A 21,021-nucleotide genomic window follows, 5' to 3' on the forward strand; every position below is an offset into this window, starting at 1 on the left:
TCAAACCCTGTGTCTCTGATCCAAGGGCTTCTGGGTGCCCCCACCCCTGCTGATTTGTGTCTTTCATCCAACCACTGGCCGCTATGGGCCTGCCATCTTGGTTGGGGTTAATTTGAATACACACTCTGATTAGCTGGTGGGTGTGGCTTGGGGTGTGGCTTGGAGCAGGAGTGGTGATTAATTTGCATATGACTCTTTAATTAGGTAGAATTAGTAGTATTTCCCAAAATACAAGAAATTTTACTTTTGCACAAAAGTGAGATAATAGAAAAGTTTTATTATAGTAACAATAAGCAAACAATTGAAGTGGGAAGGGGTAGCAGTGTGGGGCTGACCCACCTAGCAGTAAGTAATCAAGGTATGGGGTGATGGAGGTGCGGTGGCAACAGTTAATTTCATAGGAAAAAGAGAGAACTAGTTATTCAGAAAAGTGGTTATCTTGAGGTTTCTCAAAGACTTTCTACAGAAACTTCTGAATATACTGAACATTCTTCTCTTAGCTGTTGAATCTCTGTTTTTTACTATTTCTGGCATTTCACTTACTTCAGTTCTGATAAATCTGTTTTTCATACAACTCTTCTTTCTTGAGTGGGCAGATGATAAGGAACTATTTCAGTCTTTCCAAAAGAATGTAATTCACCAAATTTATGTTCATTTATAACAAATTCTATAAGCATCTCTAGCTATTGATTACCTAATGGAAGATACTGATTTCTTTAACCACATGGGGAAAATGATAATTGTTATCCTAAAGGCAAAAATGTGGAGTAGAAGCCACAGGCAGAGATTATGTGCCACTCTAGAAAGAATCTAGAGAATCATTGTCTTTTTTGTCTCCTACATTCCCTTTCTCTGTTTTCAAGAAAGCTCAGAAGATAGGGAGCATCCATACTTTCTACTTTCGAGTTTTACAAATTGAGAATGTGTCTCATCCCTGTTAAATAAATCAAACAAATATCTAATGATTGCCAAAAAGAAACTTTACTAAACACCTCTGTCCTGAGAGCCTGAGAAACGGAAACAGAGAACTCTCACTTTGGGGAATGAGTTATGGGAAGGAACACTTGAAAACATGCAGGAAACAGATTTTCCAAAAGCTTAATCATCATTGAATAGAAATGAGACAATGGAGTAAGTGATTTGAAATATGTTCAAGAATATGTCAATTATATTAGTATCTTCCATATTCTCAACTTCACTTCTAGCATTTAGCTGCCTGGAGGAATAGTAATTCTCTCTTTCCATGAATTTACTCTCCATTTCTGCCTTTCTCTTTTCTTGCTCCAGTTTATCCTCTAGATTTCTGATTATCTCTTCATATTCCTCTCTTAACTGCCTTTTTTCTCTCTCCAGCTCAGCTCTGCATTGTTCTTGTATAATTTGAATCTGTTTCTGAATTTCCACCTCAGCCCTTTCGTATATCTTATTAGTGAAGAATCCTCCCTGGTTCTCCCTCACTATGCACTGGACCAATCCCAGCAGCTGTGTCCTCTGAGCCTCCTGTTCAGCCCCTGTCGCCTTATTGTTAAACACACAGTGACGATTCTTGAACTGCTCCATCAGATCTTGAAGGCCTTTTGGTGCTTCCTTTAAGTAATCATGGATGTCCATGCCTTCCAATTCATCTTTCCGGGTGAATAAGAGAATCATGTATCTCCTAGCTTTGGATCCAAACATTGATAGCATCTTCTCCACAGCCTTTTGTTCTTCCTTTGTGTATGAGCCCAGCCGGACCACCAGGATCACAGCGTGAGGCCCAGGAGAGGTCAGGAGGATGCAATTAGCAATCTCACTTTGCGTGTGAACATCTGTTTCCTCAGTGTCAAAAAGACCTGGTGTGTCCACAACGACAATTTCTCTCCCATTCCATGTGCTGCTGTCTTTCTTACAGACCTTGGTGACGGATTTTGATGCAATGCTGGAATGAAATGCTTTCTTTCCAAGGATGCTGTTCCCAGTGGCACTTTTTCCTGCTCCAGTCTTACCCACTAAGACCAGTCGCAGTTGTGAATCTCTGGGGTCTTGGTTTCCAAACCCTGGGACATTAGGAAACAAAACCACAGCATTAAAATTGACTTCCAGTCTTTCTCCATGCAAAGGCCCTGGCCAGTGATTTTTCTCTATTGCATACCAGTGTCCTGTCAGTGAGCCCACTCTGCACGCACAGGAGGTCTGTGCAAGCCCTGGGCCTCACCTCCCTCCTGAAAGACTTGGGGAACACCAGCAATTTTCTAGGAGTCCCTTCACCTGCTCTCTCTGACCTTTGGAAGCTAAGTGCCCATGGAAGAAGGTGAACAATTATGCAAGAGAGAACTCTGAGCCATTGCTGGCAGCTGTTCCTCATAAGCTAACGTAGGAAGTAACACAAAATCTGACTTTGGGACATTATAGTGGAAGATCCCCTTCCTTCAATTTATATCCAAAATGGAAGTTTTGTTCTTTCCATTAAGAAGGCAGGTAGGTGGTTAAGTCGTGCCATCCCATCCTAAAAGGGGGTAAAGGGCACATGGCAGAAAGGCCAAGTGTTCCCTCATATTTCACATATACATCCATCTTCTCATGGATTCTGAACCATGGAAGAACAAAATTCCTTACTTTTAATTTATGACCTAAACGTAGCAATCTAATGAAGTTTTCCTACCTTAAATTAATATTTAGAAGACTTCTATCCAGAAAGTAGTGACAGTTCTCTGGAGTTACTCTAAAATCCCTTGATACATAAATAATGGCAATAACATTAGTGGAGTTACACTTCTTTAGTTTCACTTGGTTATACATGCCTACTTCCTAAGACACTTGGAAGTTAAAAATAGAACAGCGTAGCCTACCATCTGAGTGATATTTTAATGATCACTGTGTCCCACATTAAACGCCAAATCATCTATATAGCTATTCCCAATCGGTAATCCTCTGCTTATCTCTTTGATGTTTCTATAGAGTTGAAGACTTCAGGATTTGTTGAACACAGACCAGGACCAAGTCAACTGACAAGCACATCTGAGAGCCTGTTTCTCCCTGAAAGAAGACCCTGTTAGTACAACTCTTGAATAAGACTGACTCTTGCAGGAGGAAACCTGTATTATAATGAATTGTCTGTGCTTTGAGTTGATGCATAGATCACCACACTGACAATATTGCTAACATGATTACAAACTCCATTTTAGTTTTCAGAGATATCATCACCATTCACCCAGTTCCTCAGACAAAGCTGGGAATCTCCCTGGATTCTTTTCTTTCCCTTACCTTCCAGATCTGACCCATCAGCAAGTTCACAAATCTGACCCCTTCTCTCCATTTTGAAGACCATCATACTAGCCTAAGCTACCATCACCATTCATAACTCAGCAGTCCCCTAAGCGGTCTCTTTAGTTCTGTTGTGCCCTGTTTTTCTATTCTGTACATTGGAATTGTTTTTCAAAATTTTCAATCAAACAGAATAGAAATTTTACAGAACCCCCCACTCTGGCTTTCAAAAAATCGATAGTTATTCCCTATCTTCCACACATTTATGGGGAAGTTGTTAATAATCAAAGAAAGGCAGAGTATCCCACATTTGATCGCCAGAATTCTGAGATGGGAAAAGTAAATTTCTAGAAGTAGAGAGCAGTGGCTACAAGATGGCTAAGATGAAGAGAAAATGTGGGTGGGATTTCCAATTGTTATTTAGTTAGCACCACAGTGGGAGACTCCAATGTAAGGGCATTAGTTGGTCATCCAGAGACACGTAGGAAAATCCTGGAAGCCCCTTGACTTCGGAAAGAAAAGTCACTAAAGGCTAGCTCCAACACTGCAACCATTTGCCAATGCTGATAGCACATGGCAGTCTGTATGATAGACTGCAGAAATGGCCATGAATGAATCCCAGGCCTGTACTGATGCCTCTTTAGCATGTAGATCAGCAATTCCTCCCACAAGGTGCTGAGCCTGTTTCTCCACCCCTTGCATCTGGGTGGGCCCTGTGAATTGCTCTGGACTATAGGGCAGTAGAAGCATGATGCAAGTAGACTCCAAGGGTGCTGATGCCCTGGGGCTTGATGCCTCTTGGTCTTCAGAACCCTGCAACTGATTGATGATAAAGGACACAAGACCCTGTCATTCCTATCACCCTAACCTGCCAAAGAGCCTTCTAACCATGAGACCTGGCCATGGAACTATCCATTCAAAAGTATCCAGTTGCTAGATCTTGATAGTATTACCGGTATGCTAAGCGACATAAGTCAGGTGAACTAAGGACAAGAACTATATGATTTCACTTATATATGGGATATAAAATAGAAAGCAACAAGGGAACAAATAATACAAATAAACAAACAAACTCATAGGCACAGGCAGCAATATGAGAGTTACCAGAAAGGAGTGAGGAGTGGGAACAGGTTGAAGCAGGTAAAGGGGGTGAAATATATGGTGATGGAAGGAGACAATGCAACACACAGATGAAATGTTATAGAATTATACACCTGAAACTTATATAATGTTATTAATAAATGTCACCCCAATTAATTTAATCTGGAAAATAAAGGTTATCCAGTTGTGAACTGAACCACCAGCTTAGCACTGGGGCATGAGCAAGTTTGGCTGAGAGGAGCCCAGTTGGCTCAGACCCAGAAACTTCCCATCTTGTCTACCAAATTGTTTGCCAAGGAAACGGTGGAGGTTTTAGGGTACCAAGTTGTGTTGTGGTGTGGTATCAAACCAGCAAAAGTTCAACTGATATAGTTGATTTCTATAGATAAGGAAGTGAAAGGAGGGTTGTGTGAGAAACTAAGTGAGCCAGTCTGTTGAATTTGTTGGTTTCTACTTCCAAATGGCTTCTACATCCAAAACTTGCTTCCAGGAGCAAGGAAATTAGGACCTGAATCAATCAATTCCTCTCACATCCCTCCTTTGCAGTCTTCTCTCAGGCTGAAGAGAGTGGCAGAGAAACAACAAGGGAGACTACATCTGGCCCTTCTGGTGTGTCCACATTGTTCAAAGTAGAAAATAAGAAACCTCATTAGCCTGGGATCAATCAGGATACCTTAACTTCTATTTCTTTTAGAGGTTATGCTGTGTCATGAAGAGACAGTGCAGAGGTTCATGAGAAAAGCTGAGTTAATTAAGAGAAAATAAGAAATGGGGTTGGAAATATTTTGTTGTTGCTCCGATGAAGACTGGCAGAGAGCACAGGAGAACCCACTGCCAGGTTCCTTTCGCCCCATCTGGCCTGGGGAACCCAAGCACCCTCTCACCGTGGCCGGTCCTGGGTTCACTGAAGTTGTAAGGAGTAATGTCCATCGTAGTTTGAATTTCTGTAGATAAGAAACAACTCATTTTAGGGAAATGGATAGTAACTGAAAACCAAAACCTCATGCAGCCAACAGTTCTTTATTTTATTTTCCATAAACTTGCCACTTTTTTTGACCTGCCCTATTTCCCAACACTTCTACTCACGTCCACACTGTCAGTTTCATTTTTACTTGTTGCTTCTTCTCTACAGGAATATATTTCAAGTGCTTCCTCAGCTCTGGTTCTGGGCGCCTTTCCCCATCCACTCAGTAAATTATTGATTTGAATGACATTTGTATGTCCTCTTAGCCTAGATCCTCTTCAGAATTTTGAACTTTTATATTCTATTCAGCTTCCCCATTGGTCAAGTTCATGGGCATTTCAAATAGAACTCGACAAAAATAGAGCCTTTGACCATCTCCCAACCCCAAACCCAGACCATTTAAATGATTCTGCCTCCATTTTAGTAGATCCATTCTCACTATAAATCAATGGAGGAATATATTCGGGTGAAGATTAACAACAACAAAAAAAACTACAACATAAACAAGCTCATAGATCCAGATAATGTACTGGTGGTTGCCAGAGGCAAGGGTGAGAGAAATGGTTGAAAGCAATCAAAAGGTAAAAATTAAAATAAAATAAAATCCATACTAATAAAAGAGAAACATGCAAATTAACCATCACTCTGCTATGCCCACCAGCCAATCAGGAGGGAATATGCAAATTAGAAGAAGAAATATGGCATCCACCCAGCTGCTGTAGGCGAGAAGTGGCCAGGCGGAGCAAAACGCCTACTATGAGAGGAAGGATAGAGGATGAAGGGAACTACAGGAGTGGCACTCAGGCCACAGCAGAGAGGAAGATGGCAGACTCCAGTGTCTGCAGCAAAGATGAAGATGGCAGATTCTAGCTTGAGTCTACAGCAAAGACTAAGACAACAAACAGACTGCAGCCTGAATCTACAGAGAAAATTGCAGACTCCATCTGGCATCTGCAGCAAAGACAAAGAAGGCAGACTCTTGCCAGGTGTCAGTGGTAAACTGGTGCTGGAAGCCAAGGGAAGGAAGGCCTATTGCACAAATCTCTTTGTGCAATGGGCCTCTAGAATAAAATGAATATACACGTCAAAATATATACACACAAGTGGCCCAGTGCACAAAATTCAAGCATGGGGGTGGGGGGTTTCCCACAGCCTGGCCTGCACCCTCTCCAATCTTGGACCCCCTCGGGAGATGTCAGATTGCCAGTTTAGGCCATATCCATGTGATTTGGAATAGGATCTAAACTGGCACTCAAACATCCCTCTCACAATCTGAGACCACTGGCTCCTAACTGCTCACCTGTCTACCTGCCTAATCATCACTAACCACTCTGCCTGCCATCCTGCTCACCCCCAACTGCCTCCCACCAGCCTGATTGCCCCCAAGTGTTCTTCCCACTAGCCTGCTCAGCAACAATTGTCCCCTCCCCGCCCCCCTGGCCAGCTTGCTCCAAACTGCCCCCTCTTGCCAGCCTGATTGCCCCCAACTGCCCCCCACTGCCAGCCTGCACACCACCAACTGTCCCCACCACCTGCCTGATCACCCACAATTGCCCTCCCCTCCATGGACTGATCACCCCTAACTGCCTCTGCCTTGGCCCTACCACCAGTAAAAGTGTTGGGAAATAGGGAAGATGAAATCAAGAAGGACATCTGCAAGGTTTCCCAATCCAATTAGCATATTACCCTTTTATCAGTATAGATATGCAAGTTAGTATGTAAGAATATGTTCACAACATTGATTATTGAATCTACTAAAAAAAAGTAATGAATTTCATTTTATAAAAATTAATATTTAATAAAACTGGGAAATTGCAGCCATTTAGGTACAATTGGATATAACTAGGATATTCAGTTATGGTAGATTGATTATAAAATGGAAAATCTGAAGGCAACTGTTAACTTTGTGTTGTTGGCTTTTTTAAAAATATATTTTCATTTATTTTTTACAGAGAGGAAGAGAAAGAGATAGAGAGTTAAAGACATCGATGAGAGAGAATCTTGATCAGCTGCCTCTTGCACACCCTCCACTGGGGATGTGCTCAGGACCAAGTTACATGCCCTGTACCTTTCAGTCCGCAGGCCATTGCTCCATCCATTGACCCAAACCAGTCTCTGCAGCAACTATTAACTTTGTAAAACAAATTCTATTTGCTTTGTGAAGTCTGATTATGATCATATTTTTAAATGGCTTCAAATATCTTCTGGTAAAAGGAAACAATGATATTTGCTTCAAAATAATGTGGTATGGCAGGGGAGTGGTGATTTTATACAATCTATACACTATATTATAAATGAAACAAGATTGGCATCACTTAATAATTTTGGAAGCTTGGTCTAGGTACATGAAAGTTCCTTGTAATGTTCAGTTATCTTTGAATATATTAACATTTTTCAACAGTAAAATTTGATATGTGTGTGATATATCAATACTGACATTCAAAAATAAGCACTCTGATAATTTTTTGTACATTATCTCACCTACTCCCCTATAATAGCCTGCAAAAAGCTAATTTTATTATTCTAACTTTTTAAATACAGACATTGATGAGATTTGAAAATGTTGAAACACTTGCCCAAAGTCACAGTGCTAACAGGTATTGGGCAGAGCAGGTATCAAATTCAAAGTCTGTCTGACCACCTTCCCTCCTAACCACTGCACACAATGGCCTCCTTCAGTGTCTTCTCAGAATTCTAAAATTGCATCGAATCAGAGATAGATCAAGAGAGCACAGGGAGGAGAGTCCACACTCTTTCAAGAACAGAACATTTTCAGGAAACCTGCAACTAGGACCAATGAGTGGAGGGTTTCATATACATTGTTCTTGCAAAATAGCCAACCCTTTATCAATGACACCCCCTACTCATCTCACATGTCACACTACTCGGATTAGAGTTTCTCTCTGCTGAATGATGAAAAGGATTCAGCAACTGCAGTCCAGATTTCCTCTGCCCTTAGTGGCATGGGCAACCCCTAGAGTCACTACACTCTCCAGGATCCTGCTTCTTTTTCGGTAAAAAGAGGAAGTTAGACAGGTCAGTCTTTATATTGCCTTCAAGATTTAAAGACCTGCCGTGGGGACACTCATTTCCTATCCAGGAAAAGGAAGGCTTGTCAGGCAGCCTTCAGTGTTTTTCAGAGCAGCAAATTCATGAAGGTTCACCAGTCAGCACAAATGTGTCCTGTTCAATGATACATGTAACATCTATAATAATACTAATTAGACCAGACGTCCTTCTTAACCAAGCCGAAGCCCAAGGGAAGACAGCCCAGGTCCCAGATGCCTTCAGGCAGCCAGAGGAGGGAAGCCAGGGTCCCAGGTGCTGGAGGGAAGCTGGTGCTGGCAGCCTGGGGAAGGAAGGCCTACTCTTGCAGGAATTTTCATGCACAAGACCTCTAGTCGTACTAATAAAGCTCCTGACTCCCTCCCTACCTTCCTTCACTACCCTCTGACAGCACCCCCCTGCTGTACTTGTGGCACAGAACCTGATCCTTCCTGCAACTAGAACTCACACCATGTACACTTCATTGACAACTGCCCAAACAACTCTAGTGCTGAGAAGCAGTGAGTCTGCTTCTCAGCCAGACTCACCTTCTTTTCAACCAGTTGATGAGTTCTCAAATTTTCTCCAAAGACACTCTGCAAGCTGGTGCTTTTGTTTTAATTGTGAAGAAAAATTGTTCACACCCACTGAAACCACGGAGGCAGAAAGCATAGATTGGGTGGAGCCAGTGGAGAAACTATTTGCTTTTAAAGAGACAGTAATATTTCTCCTAATTTGGTGGGTGCTTCCATCTTGCCAAGTTGAAACCTTTTCAATCATGTGCTTGCTCTTGTACCAAAATTACCAAGGCTATATTTGGTGTTTTGGGTTATAGTAGTGCATCCAAAGACCCTTATTAAATGATATAAATATAAATGATACAAAAGCCAGGCACAGTGTCTGGCACCTTCCCTGGTGCAGTGGGAGACTGTGGGGTCATTCTGGAGGAAAAAAGTTGAGCGTGGTATTTGGTGTATCCTTGGGTTTGCTAATGATGGCACAATATGGGTTTTGAGTCTGTTCTCTCAGGAAGGTCTCAAGTTTCCCATTTAGAAATTATCAAATCTCAGGTACAAAGTCAAAGGGGCATAAACCATTGAGAGCCAAGTGGAAAAGAGGAAGGAGAGGCCTGGGAAAAGTCTTCCAATGATCACAATTTCTCTGCTATTTTTTTTTTAATACGGTTCTTGTATGGTTGAAAGTATACATTACATGACATATAAAGATGTACCCAAGGAGTAGATGTAACCTTCCCTCTCACCCTTCCTACCTTCTCCCTCTCCAGGCCCAGATGAGGTACCTTATCCTAGATTTACCAGCAAATGGATCCCAAAGAATCTAAAAATTGTTTTCAGGTGAGAGGTAGTCTGTTGAATCTCTCATGGTTGACAAGATGTTCTAGTTGTCTGTTGCATCACCACAAATACATTAAATTTTGATTACACATTTTCCTTTACTAGGTTGAGAAAGTGGTTAGTCAATGCTTAAACTTGAGTGTTTGTACTAAAGGGGCCAAATGTGACAGAAATGACAATAGGGTTGCTACCCATGGAGGGAAGCAGATATATTTGGAAATGATGGTGTAAGTGGCCATATTATTGGACCAATTATTGGTATTGATGACTTCGGTAACCTTGAAGGAACCCAGATAACAGTTTTTGTATTTTCAATAAAGACACAGATCAGGGCCAGCTATGTAATTCACAAGGTCTGGCACAAAAGGAAAATACCAAGCCCATTGTTTTAAATACAGTAATGATTAAAAAGTATACACTCTAAGCACAAGTCCTTGAGCAACGTTACAAGTCACACATTGAGGAAGCCCACCTTCACAGGCTGCATATATATGAGTCCAGAGCAGAGGCAGAACTGCATCTCCTGCTCAAAATATCTCCTCCACTGCCCCACTTTCACTTCATTCTCCATATTCCGTGAATGAAACTTGTCCTGCCAGAAACTGCCTTTTATGCTTTCTTGGACAATTCATTGCTTCTCCAGGCACACTCATAGGTTCCCAAAAGGGAAGTGGGACATGGTTGAAACAGAATCCATAGATGCTATAGGGAATAGAATGCAGTCTTGAATGGTCATAGCCCTGAGGTCCTTGGCCATGGAGGGACATCTGGAACACAGCTCCCACCCCTGTATCCTCTTAGAAATGACCTCCCTCTGGAGAATTTCAGTAGAAGGAATGTTGCCTCATGTCTCTCCTGTGCTTTTCAGTTGGCCATGCTTCTCATCCTTAGGAGTTTCTTTTCACACCCAGCTCTGCTGTGAGCCACCTGTCTCTCTGCTCCTGGTCCTCACCTGCAACTTCATGAAGGTGCTCTCCCCCCTCCCAGGATGCTGCTCCTTCCACATAGTCAGAAAGAAAGAGATGAATGTAGAGAAAGACATGGCTTCCTATTTTACATTTTCCTATTTTTCCTTTCCCCCTTTGTGCTTTACATGTCAATGTGTAAATATATGGGGGTTTTTCTGTTTTTGTTTTGTTTTTTAGAACACACACCTTTATTACATGAGCTAACACAGGAGGGAAGAGGGTTTATTTGCCTTTCCGGGCCTTGATTTTCCTCAAATAGAACTCCAGCTCCTTGCCCTCAAGCACATAGCCATCTGCTCCGCCGCACTGGCCTGGTCTTGAAGGGATGCATGCGAGAAGCTTGCCCTGCTGGAACTGCTCCTCGAGGAGACTGCTGATTTTGGCATTCTTTTTCCTTTCATCGTATTTCTTCTGAATTTTCTTTGATTGTTTTTTGTTCAAAATCTCTTCCTCTTCAGGAGTCAGCTTAGCCCCCTTCTTGCGGCCCAGGGGCAGTGCGTAGTGGGACTCGTACCACTGCTGGTACGGCGTGCTGTCCACCAGCAAGATGCAGTTCTTCACGTGGGTCTTGGTGCGGACCAGCTCGTTGTTGGAGGCATTGTAGACAACATCAATAATCCTTGTTTTGCGCGTACAACACTCTGAGCCCCAGGAGAAGTTGCCTACTTCCAGCCTCAGGGCGCGGTACTTCTTGTTGCCTCCTCGCACTCGGACTGTGTGGATGCGGCGGGGTCCTATCTTAGTGTTGGCAGCAGGGCGTCCCAGCTCATACTTTCGCTTCTTGTGGTAGGGCTTCCTCTTGCCCCCGGTCTTGCCGCGCTTGTGCCAGTTGTCCCGGGAGATCCCCATAGCTCGGCGCCGGCTGGAAAGAGCAATATATGGATTTTTTTTAAGACTGGGTTTATAAAATACATTTCTTTAACTTCTATCAGTATCTGCCTTGTGGAGTTCAAGGCTCCTTCTTCTGCTCAAAATTATTACTACTTTGCAAAAATAATAACAGGAGGAAAAAGGAATGATTTCTTGAACTGTCCTGATACTTCCATAATAAGCAACATGGTATATCAGTTGCCTATTGCTGTCATAACAAATTACCAAGAAATTAGTTTTCTGAGACAATGCAAATTAATTTTCTTAGTGTTCTAGAGGTCAGGAGCCTGAAATTAGTCTTATGCAGATAAAATGAATGTATCCTTGTGGCTGAGGATATCTCCAGGAGAAAATCTATTGCTTGCTTCTTCCAGCTTCTAGAAGCTTCCGGAATCCCTTGCTTTGTGATCACATCACTCCAATCTCTGCTGCCATCATCACATTGCCTTCTTCCTCCTTTGATCTTGCCTCTCTCTTCTGCGGGCCTTTGTGATTACATGTAGAATCCACTTAATCCAAGATAATCTCCCATCTAAAAATCATTAATTTCATCACTTCTGCAATAAGGTAACATTTTTATGTTCTATATTAAGACATGATTATCCTGGGTTTAGGGAGGATGTAATTTTCAGCCTACCACAGGTGTTAAGTTAACCTCTCTGTAATTCCGTTTAGTGATCTTTAAAAAGGAGTATTGACTTCATAGGGTCAGTGTGTACACCAGGAAGTGGGGTTCTGCTGTAAAAGAAATGCCTAATAAGGACACATATGTAACACCTTATTCAATAAAAAAATTTAAAAGTGCTTAAAATATGATTGTGATTGTAGAATTGGGAAATGCACAGATACTGGGAGCATTCTGGGGCACTTGGTAGGAAATGCCTAGATATCCTTGCTGACTCTGTTGCTGGGAATTTGAATATTAAAGGTGAGATCTCATTTCAAATTGAGGACCATGGTGTTGTACAAGGGAGGAAAGGTGATACTTGTTACAAAGTGGGAGAGAAGTCGCTGAGTTATGTTCTCCTACTGGATGCCAAGAAAAGCTTGAAAGCAATACACTTGAGTTTCCAAAGACAGTTTGGAGAGTACACCCTGTGTTCTCCTGGTAAAATGCAACAGTCAAGAAATGAGAACAATGAATCCATAAGCCTAGGACCTCCAAGGGTTGCCAGCAGCCACAAGGAGCTGGAAACCAGCAAGGATCCTCCCCAGCAACTTCAGAGAGACCATGGCTCTGCCAACCTTTTGATGCTAGAACTATGGGACAATAAGTTTCTGTGGCTTTAAGCTACACAGTTAGGGGTACTGTGCTACATCACCCCTAGGAATCTCACACAACACCCTTCTCCTTCCCTCTTCAGGTTTCATAAGCTCAGCATACCAGAGATTTCCCCTTCTGTGTGAGCTTGTGTTTACTACATAGTCCTTCCAACCCCCACCCGCACATCTGGCCCAGGTGGGCCACAGAGGCTGCTAATGAGGGAAGTGCTGGCCTTCTCAGAAATGCCTATAAATTCTGCCTGACCCTGTCTCTCAGCAACTCCTCACTGCTCAGGGCTCCCAGGCTCTATAATCACACACCCCCATTCTCCTTACTATTACAGTGTCTGAACTCAGCCCTTTACTGAAGAATTTAGTAAATATGCAGCACCAAAACAAACCCCACATTCTTTCTTTTTGAGAGAGAAAGTGCTAATGAAGGGCTCCTGGATTCTTAAGGGAGTGGGCAGACTACCCAGCTGGTGTGAGCACAACAGGTTCTGAGACCACCTCTGCCTGAGAGCATGCTCCAGGCCCACTGCCAAGACCAACCTCACACTCCCAGCATGGTGGTTACTAGCAGAAAAGAGGATGGGGATTTTTAAGGGGTAAATGGAGTCAAATATATGGAGATGAAAGAGACTAGAATTTTGGTGCTGGGTACACCATGTAATATACAAATAATGCACCATAGAATTTCACACTAGAAATACGCATATTATTAATAACCAATGTCACCCCAGTAAATTTGAATTTTAAAAATTATAAATAGTTTCATCTAAAAAACACAGTAGGGCCTTATTCTTTTCAAAGCAAAACAAAAAGAACGTCATGCGATTAAATACACAGGAGCCACCTTGCTCGGCTGGCAGCACACAATGTTAATGTATCTGACACTGTGTCCCCTTCTGTTAACGTCAGTGACACTGGTTTTGATCCATGAGCTACACAGCAGATTGTCACATTAGCACATCAGCCCTATTGTCTGCCATTAACACATGAAATGCAGTCAGGAAAGCTGTATTGTTCTGGTTCTGCCACTAGCAGTATCTATGGTTTTGGACAAAATGATAACCTCTCTGAGGCCTGAAATCTCTACAGAGAAGAAGACAGATTAAGTGTCATATCCTCTAAGTCTGATGCCTCCAAGAAATTACACCCGACACCAATATCTGGGCCTTGCCCCATGAGAACAAGTCCTCAGACTCTCCTACTGGTTTGAATCCTGAGCCCTGCTTACCAACACTTCCTCTCAGATGTTGTTTGTGCCAATGAACAGGGTTCCTCATGGAAGAGCACATGGAGGGACCAGTTCTGGGACTCTTGGCTTGAGGGTCTGTGTGAAGGAGTGATATCACTGCGGGCCTCGGCTCCCATGTTTTGAGTGCCTGGGGTCATCAGAGTCATGTGTAGTTAGAGACAGTGACAGATCTCAGCCCTATCCTGTTTCCCCGAAAATAAGACAGTGTCTTATATTAATTTTTTCTCCCAAAGTTGCACTAGGTCTTATTTTCAGAGGATGTCTTATTTTTGGGGAAACACGGTATTACCATGTGGCACCAACAGCCAAGAAGGCAGGAAGCAGGGAAGCAAGTGTGCTTCTCCCACAGTTCTCTGCCACTCTCAGCACACTCTCCACTCCCATTCTTACTCATCTGCCAGGATTTTTTAGTCACTTTACTTCATAACCTTTTCTTTGCTTGGACAAACCTGAACTCTTATCCCTTCCATGACCTTAAGGGCAGAAGAATAGAACAGAAAGAATTCAGAGGCTGCTGGATCCATCTGTTAACATTCAGTCATTTACCTCCTTTCTTGGATTTTCATTTTGGTTTGCACAATTTTTCTGCTGTTATCTGCATTTATTCCTTTTGGGTTTAATTTGACTTTTATTTATTTATTTGTTTGTTTGTTTATTTATTTATTCATTTATTTATTTTTTGCTTCACTTTAGTTTTCCCATAAACATATGTCCTTAGGTTCTTTATTAGTACTGATAAAAATTGTAAGTACCTCTTACCAAGGGACAAAGATGCAATTTTAATGTGTATTCAAGTGTATCACAGCACAATTTTTTTTTTATTGTTTCTCATAATCCATTCTATTTCCAAGAAATGAGCTACAGGATGATCTATTGTAAACTCATTTGTGCATAGGAAAGCACGCATCCTGCCCACACTGCAGCACTTTCCGGCCCTCACTTCCTCCTTGTCTGTTTAACTCATAACTTGAAGTTTTGGTCACAGCACAGGCTAGATAGGCTAGGTTACAGGGCCCACGTTCCCTTATCTGTACCTGCTGAAGTGTTCAGAGGGGTGAGAGGAGAAGGTTGGGCCTAGAAGAAATCTCACCATTGATATCTCCCTGAACTGTGTTTAGGATCTATTCGGATTCCTCCTAGGCTGGTGCTGGCCTGAGGATGAAATGAAGGAGTTGTCCTGTGATTCTCCACACCCTCACCTGTTCCTCCTCCAGAGCAAGCACAACACTTAGCACTTTGACTCTGTCCTGAACCAAACAAAATAAATTCTACTCTGAATTGAACCGGTGCTCATGAATGTTGCCATCTTTCAAATTCTAACAATTATGTTCTCAAAGCTTAACTGGTGAATAAACAGCTGATTCAGCCTCATTGTTTTAGAATATTTCTTGAAGAAATATCGCTTGAAAGTATCACTTAAAATTAGAATTTGGGAACTTATTTATGAGCTGTGAAATACCATAAATAACTATTTGGAAATATAAGAAGACACCAGCATTTCTCCTATCCTATGCAAGTATAACACATCTGCATTGATTGGAAAGCCAAGGATCCCAGATAAACAACTCAATCTGGAAGTCAAGGGAGCTGACATCTAAGCCCCATTTAGCAATAGTTCATTCAACTCCACTAAAGAACAACAAAAATGGAACACTAAATTATACAAAATCCATGCATTCAACAGGAAGGAAGATGAGGGGAGCTAGCAGAGTAACCAACATTGAATCTAAAACTACTGACTGGGTTTCCATATTTACACAGGATTGTGAGGGGCCCTGCAGAGTTATAGCTGGTGGAATAACCATATATGGGGAATTTTTTTTACAATTAAAGTCTCTAAAACCGCCCTAAGGTAATATAGCAAATGAAGAAATGTTAATTTTTTACAATGTACCAAATTTTAGTAATAAGAGTAAGAATCTTAACTACCTTCTCTGCAGGCCTGGTCTCTCCCCTTGCAACTGATTTCCCCTATAGGCCTGGGTCCCCCTGCAACTGCCCTTCCCTGCAGGCCTGGTTGCCCCTAACTTTCCTCCTCTGCTAGCCTGGTCACCCATAACTGCCTTCCCCTGCATGCTTCATCACCCCCAACTGCCCTCCCCTGTAGGCCTGGTCTTTCCCAACTACCCTCTCCTTCTGGCCATCTTGTGGCAGCCATCTTGTGTCCACATAGGGGAAGCCATCTTTGAACACATGGGGGCAGCCATCTTGTGTGTTGGATTGATGGTCAATTTGCATATTAAGCTTTTTATTAGGTAGAATAGAAAACTGGTGCACAGGTGGGGGCCAGGTGGTTTGCCCTGAAGAGTGTCCAGAATCAGGGTGGGAGGTTCCCTTGGGGCATGGGTTGGTCTGGGTGAGGGGCATGTGATGGTTTACAGGCTGGCCACACACCCTGACATCCCAAGCGATACCCTGGGTTCTAGAATTTATTTTTCTTCTATAATTGAAATTTTCTAGCCTTGAGGAGAGGCCAGGGTCAGCCAGGAAGCTTGGCTTTTTCCATAGGCAGGGAAACCCAAGCCTCCTGTTTGGTCTATGGCTGAAGCCATCTTTCTTGGGTTAATTTTCATACTCACTCCTGATTGGCTTGTGGGCATAGGTGAAGTATGGTGAATTTGCATGTTTCTCTTTTATTGGGAGAAAACTAGGTGAAGTTAGTGGGATAAAAAACTGGCAAGAATGTGTGAAAATCAGTCCCCAGCTCATTAGTCACATTAAGTCAACTCAGAGAGTGTGAGTGAGTTAGACTTGGTCACATCCTGGTTAATGACCTAACCTGGTCAAGCCCCCTATCGGCATAATCCTGTTATAGCTTCCCTCCCTCCCTCCACTCAGTAACTGGCTATTTTCCTCAACTTTCTCGGGACACTCTGGTGAGAGAGACCTACAGAGATGGCAAGAACAAGCCCAGACTAACACTTTTCATCCTCTCCTTATTCTCCCATTTTTAATAGTGAAAACTCTTTCATTTGTTTTGAGAACCAGGAGACTTTGCAGTTGATTCCTGGCACCAGGACCTCTTTGGTGGCACTGTCCCAGAGAAGGAGGCTCTCAAGAGGACATTTTATAGGAAATATTAAAGACAAAAGGAGTTAAGATTTGTCATCAAGACTGGACATGAAATCAGGCCTCAGAAACCTAATATGCTCTTCTCCTCTGAGATTATAGCCCCTGAGGGGACCAGAGCTAGTGTCACAGAGAGCTGTGTTTCCCAGGGAATCTGCCCATCCCACTGCCTCAGTGGTGAATGTTCCTGTCTCTTTAAGTTGTCACCCTTGCCCCCTCTCCCCCCCCCCCAGGGCTTCCTGCCTCTGAGTTCTGAGAGTCTGGACACTTCCCCATGAGCTGGGAGGAAGAGCCTGCTGTACTCACAACCAGAGGACAGCAGTAGGTCAGGGCCTTTTGGGCCAGCCTCAGAGCCTGCCACTGATTCTGCAGTAAAGGTAAACGCCAGCAGGGGAAGAGAGCAGGCCAGCGAGCAGGATCTTTGAGGACCTGGAAGAATGCAGTGCCTGCAAGAAGTTCACTGAGTGAGCACCTCTATTCTAGTACATACCAGGAAGGGGCATGTGATCTAGAAAGAGTAACTCCTTACTGTGTGTAAGGATGCCTGCACACACAGAAGCTTCAGAAGCAGTGGCAAGCATCTCCTCCAGCCTAGAGGCACAGGCTCTTGCTTGGACTAAGCCCTCTCCTAACTTACTCCCTAACAGGAAAGGAAGGGGTCTGCTCACCCTCCTGCAAGAATCAAAACATGCTTTAGAAGGCAACAAAGATGCATCATGTGCATATCCAGTAAGGCAAAGAGATTTCAGAGGACATATTACTGCGTCTAAACTCAGAACACATTAAATTGAAAATCCTGTGTATATCTGGGCTGAACCGCCTAAAGCACTCCACTCTCCTCCAAGTGTTCAGAAAGCAACTTGCAAGAGACTGCAAAGGTCATGACCATAGTCTTCCAACACTTGCCCTTAAACACTTGCTCCACAACACAAGCTGCTCAGGACTGTGTGCGTGGCTGTGCCCTCTGAACTCCCTCCCCTCCTCTGCATGATGAGGGGCTGGACTAGGAATTCTGATTCAGACTGAGATCAGGCACTGAGTGCATCACAATCATTGGCCTGGGTGTGGGGGCGCTTATATTATGAAAGTACAGGTGTGAACCAAAATCTTTGAGAAAGACACATTTGACAGAATCTCCTAGATAATTCACAGAGAAAGGAGGTCCAGGAAGCCCTGGACTAGGTGAATAGACTCAGTCCCGTGGAGGTTTAACATATGAGATCTCACATGGTTTCCATTCCTCTATGATAGTATGTGTTTGTAACCCCAGATTTCAGCTCACTGAAGCTGTACAGGAACTCTCTAAATCCCAGTTTACCCACAGTACTTTCAGTTCCCTGAACCTTCTCATCTCCACTTTGGCCAGGATTCCTTGCATTAGCAAAATTCCCAGCCTTTCCACTTCATAATACTAAAGGGAACAATCCAACAAGAAGAAATAACCCTGGTAAATATATATGCACCCAATACAGGAGCAACCAAATACATTAAAAAACTGCTGGAGGACATTAAGAGAGAGATTAATAGCAATGCAATCATAGTAGGAGATTTTAATACCTCACTGTCACCCTTCGACAAATCATCTAAACAAAAAATCAGCAAAGAAATATCAATCCTAAATGACTCACTAGACCAGATGGAATTAATTGACATCTTCAGAACACTCCACCCCAAAGCCACAGAATATACATTCTTCTCAAGTGCACATGGGACATTCTCAAAGATAGACCACATTTGGGGACATAGGCAAAGTCACTTCAAATTCAAGAAGATAGAAATCATATCAAGTATCTTCTCAGACCATAATGGCATAAAACTGGAAATTAACTATAATAAAAATAATCCAAAGAAATCAAACACATGGAGACTAAACAGCTTGCTATTAAACAAGGACTGGGTTACCAGAGAAATCAAGGAAGAAATTAAAAACATCCTGGCAACAAATGACAATGAAAACACAACAATCCAAAATCTATGGGACACAGCAAAAGCAGTTTTGAGAGGGAATGTCATATCCTTACAAGCCTATTGCAAAAAACTAGAAAAAATGGTAACACATGATCTAACTCTACAACTCAAAAAGTTAGAAAAGGAGCAACAAGAAAAGCCCAATGTAAGCAGAAGGAAGGAAATAACAAAAATCAGAGCAGAGATAAACGACATAGAGATCAAAAAAACAATACATAAGATAAACAAAACCAAGAGCTGGTTCTTTGAAAGAATAAACAAGATAGATGGACCTCTAGCCAGGCTAACCAAGAAACAAAGAGAGAGGACCCAAATAAACAAAATCAGAAATGAAAGAGGTGATATAACAACAGACCCCACCGAAATACAATGGATTGTTACAATATACTATGAACAACTCTATTCCAACAAACTGAACAACCTGGAGGAAATGGACATATTCCTAGAAAAATACAAATTTCCAAAACTCAATCAGGAAGAATCTAAAAATCTCAATGGACCAGTGTCTTGGGAAGAAATTGAAACAGTCATCAAAAAGCTTCCAGCAAACAAAAGCCCAGGGCCAGATGGCTTCACAGGAGAGTTTTGCCAAACATTCAAGGAAGAACTAAAACCTGTCCTCCTCAGACTATTCCAAAAAATTCAAGAGGAAGGAACACTTCCAAACTCCTTCTATGAAGCCAGCATCACCCTAATACCAAAACCAGATAAAGACAACTCAATGAAAGAGAATTACAGGCCAATATCCCTCATGAACATAGATGCCAAAATCCTCAACAAAATTCTAGCAAATCGACTCCAGATGAACAAAGATCATACACCATGACCAAGTAGGATTTATTCCAGGAATGCAAGGATGGTACAATATTCTCAAATCAATAAATGTGATACATCACATAAACAAATTGAAAGATAAAAATCATATAGTCATATCAATTGATGCAGAAAAAACATTTGATAAAATCCAACACCCTTTCTGATAAAAACTCTTAACAAGGTGGGAGTACAAGGATCATACCTCAACAGAATAAAAGCTATATATGATAAACCCACAGCCAACATTATACTCAATGGGCAAAAAGTAAAACCATTCCCTCTAAGAACAGGAACAAGACAGGGATGCACACTCTTGCCACTCCTGTTTGACATAGTACTGGAAGTACTAGCCATTGCAATTAGACAAGAGGAGGAAATAAAAGGCATCCAAATTGGAAAAGAAGAAGTAAAGTTATCCTTATTTGCAGATGACATGATATTGTACATAAAAAACCCAAAAGACTCCATTTAAAAACTAATAACTTAATAAATGAATTTGGCAATGTAGCAGGATACAAAATTAATGCCAAGAAATCCATGGCATTTTTATACACCAACAGTGAAACTACAGAAACAGAGAATAAAAAAGCAATTCCATTTACCATTGCACCAAAAATATTAAGATACCTAGGAATAAATTTAACTAAGGAAGTAAAGGACCTATATGCAGAAAACTACACGACACTGAAAAAAGAGATAGAGGAAGATGTAAACAGATGGAAGAACATACCATGTTCATGGATTGGTAGAATCAACATCATCAAAATGTCCATACTTCCTAAAGCAATCTATAGGTTCAATGCACTCCCCATTAAAATACCAACGGCATATTTCACTGACCTAGAAAGAACTCTCAAAAAGTTCATTTGGAACAATAAAAGACCCCGAATAGCCACAGCAATCCTGCGAAAGAAGGGTAAAGTAGGAGGGATCTCAATACCAGACTTCAAGCTGTATTACAAAGCCACTGTTCTCAAAACAGCCTAGTACTGGCACAAGAACAGACATATAGATCAATGGAATAGAATTGAGAACCCAGATATCAACCCAAATCACTATGCTCAATTAATATTTGACAAAGGAGACACGAATATACAA

General features: G+C 42.1%; 2 protein-coding genes across 2 annotated transcripts; both read right to left on the reverse strand.

The window, feature by feature from the left end:
• Positions 1 to 257: 257 nt before the first annotated feature.
• On the reverse strand, positions 258 to 9,017 carry LOC311628723 (GTPase IMAP family member 4-like). Its single transcript, XM_084896220.1, has 3 exons — positions 8,902 to 9,017; positions 5,229 to 5,288; positions 258 to 2,036 (listed from the first exon to the last, which is right to left on the reverse strand). The coding sequence occupies exons 2-3, from the start codon at positions 5,272 to 5,274 to the stop codon at positions 1,099 to 1,101; spliced, it is 984 nt and encodes a 327-aa protein (XP_084752346.1). The 5' UTR covers positions 5,275 to 5,288; positions 8,902 to 9,017; the 3' UTR covers positions 258 to 1,098.
• A 1,809-nt stretch (positions 9,018 to 10,826) lies between these two features.
• Positions 10,827 to 11,545, reverse strand: LOC311628748 (small ribosomal subunit protein eS8-like). The gene has a single exon (XM_084896259.1). It carries the CDS (start codon positions 11,523 to 11,525, stop codon positions 10,899 to 10,901), a length of 627 nt encoding a protein of 208 aa, XP_084752385.1. The 5' UTR covers positions 11,526 to 11,545; the 3' UTR covers positions 10,827 to 10,898.
• Between the last annotated feature and the right edge of the window lie 9,476 nt (positions 11,546 to 21,021).

The sequence above is a fragment of the Pipistrellus hanaki genome (assembly GCF_964339955.1).
Source record: "Pipistrellus hanaki genome assembly, chromosome: 10".
In the NCBI taxonomy this organism is placed as follows: domain Eukaryota; kingdom Metazoa; phylum Chordata; class Mammalia; order Chiroptera; family Vespertilionidae; genus Pipistrellus; species Pipistrellus hanaki.

Excerpts from the sequence above, each read along its gene's own strand:
- LOC311628723 (XM_084896220.1), bottom strand. The coding sequence starts at position 5,274 with ATGGACATTACTCCTTACAACTTCAGTGAACCCAGGACCGGCCACG. Across the intron at positions 2,037-5,228 it reads TGAACCCAGGACCGGCCACG|GGTTTGGAAACCAAGACCCC; the intron begins GTGAGAGGGTGC and ends CTAATGTCCCAG.
- LOC311628748 (XM_084896259.1), bottom strand. The coding sequence starts at position 11,525 with ATGGGGATCTCCCGGGACAACTGGCACAAGCGCGGCAAGACCGGGGGC.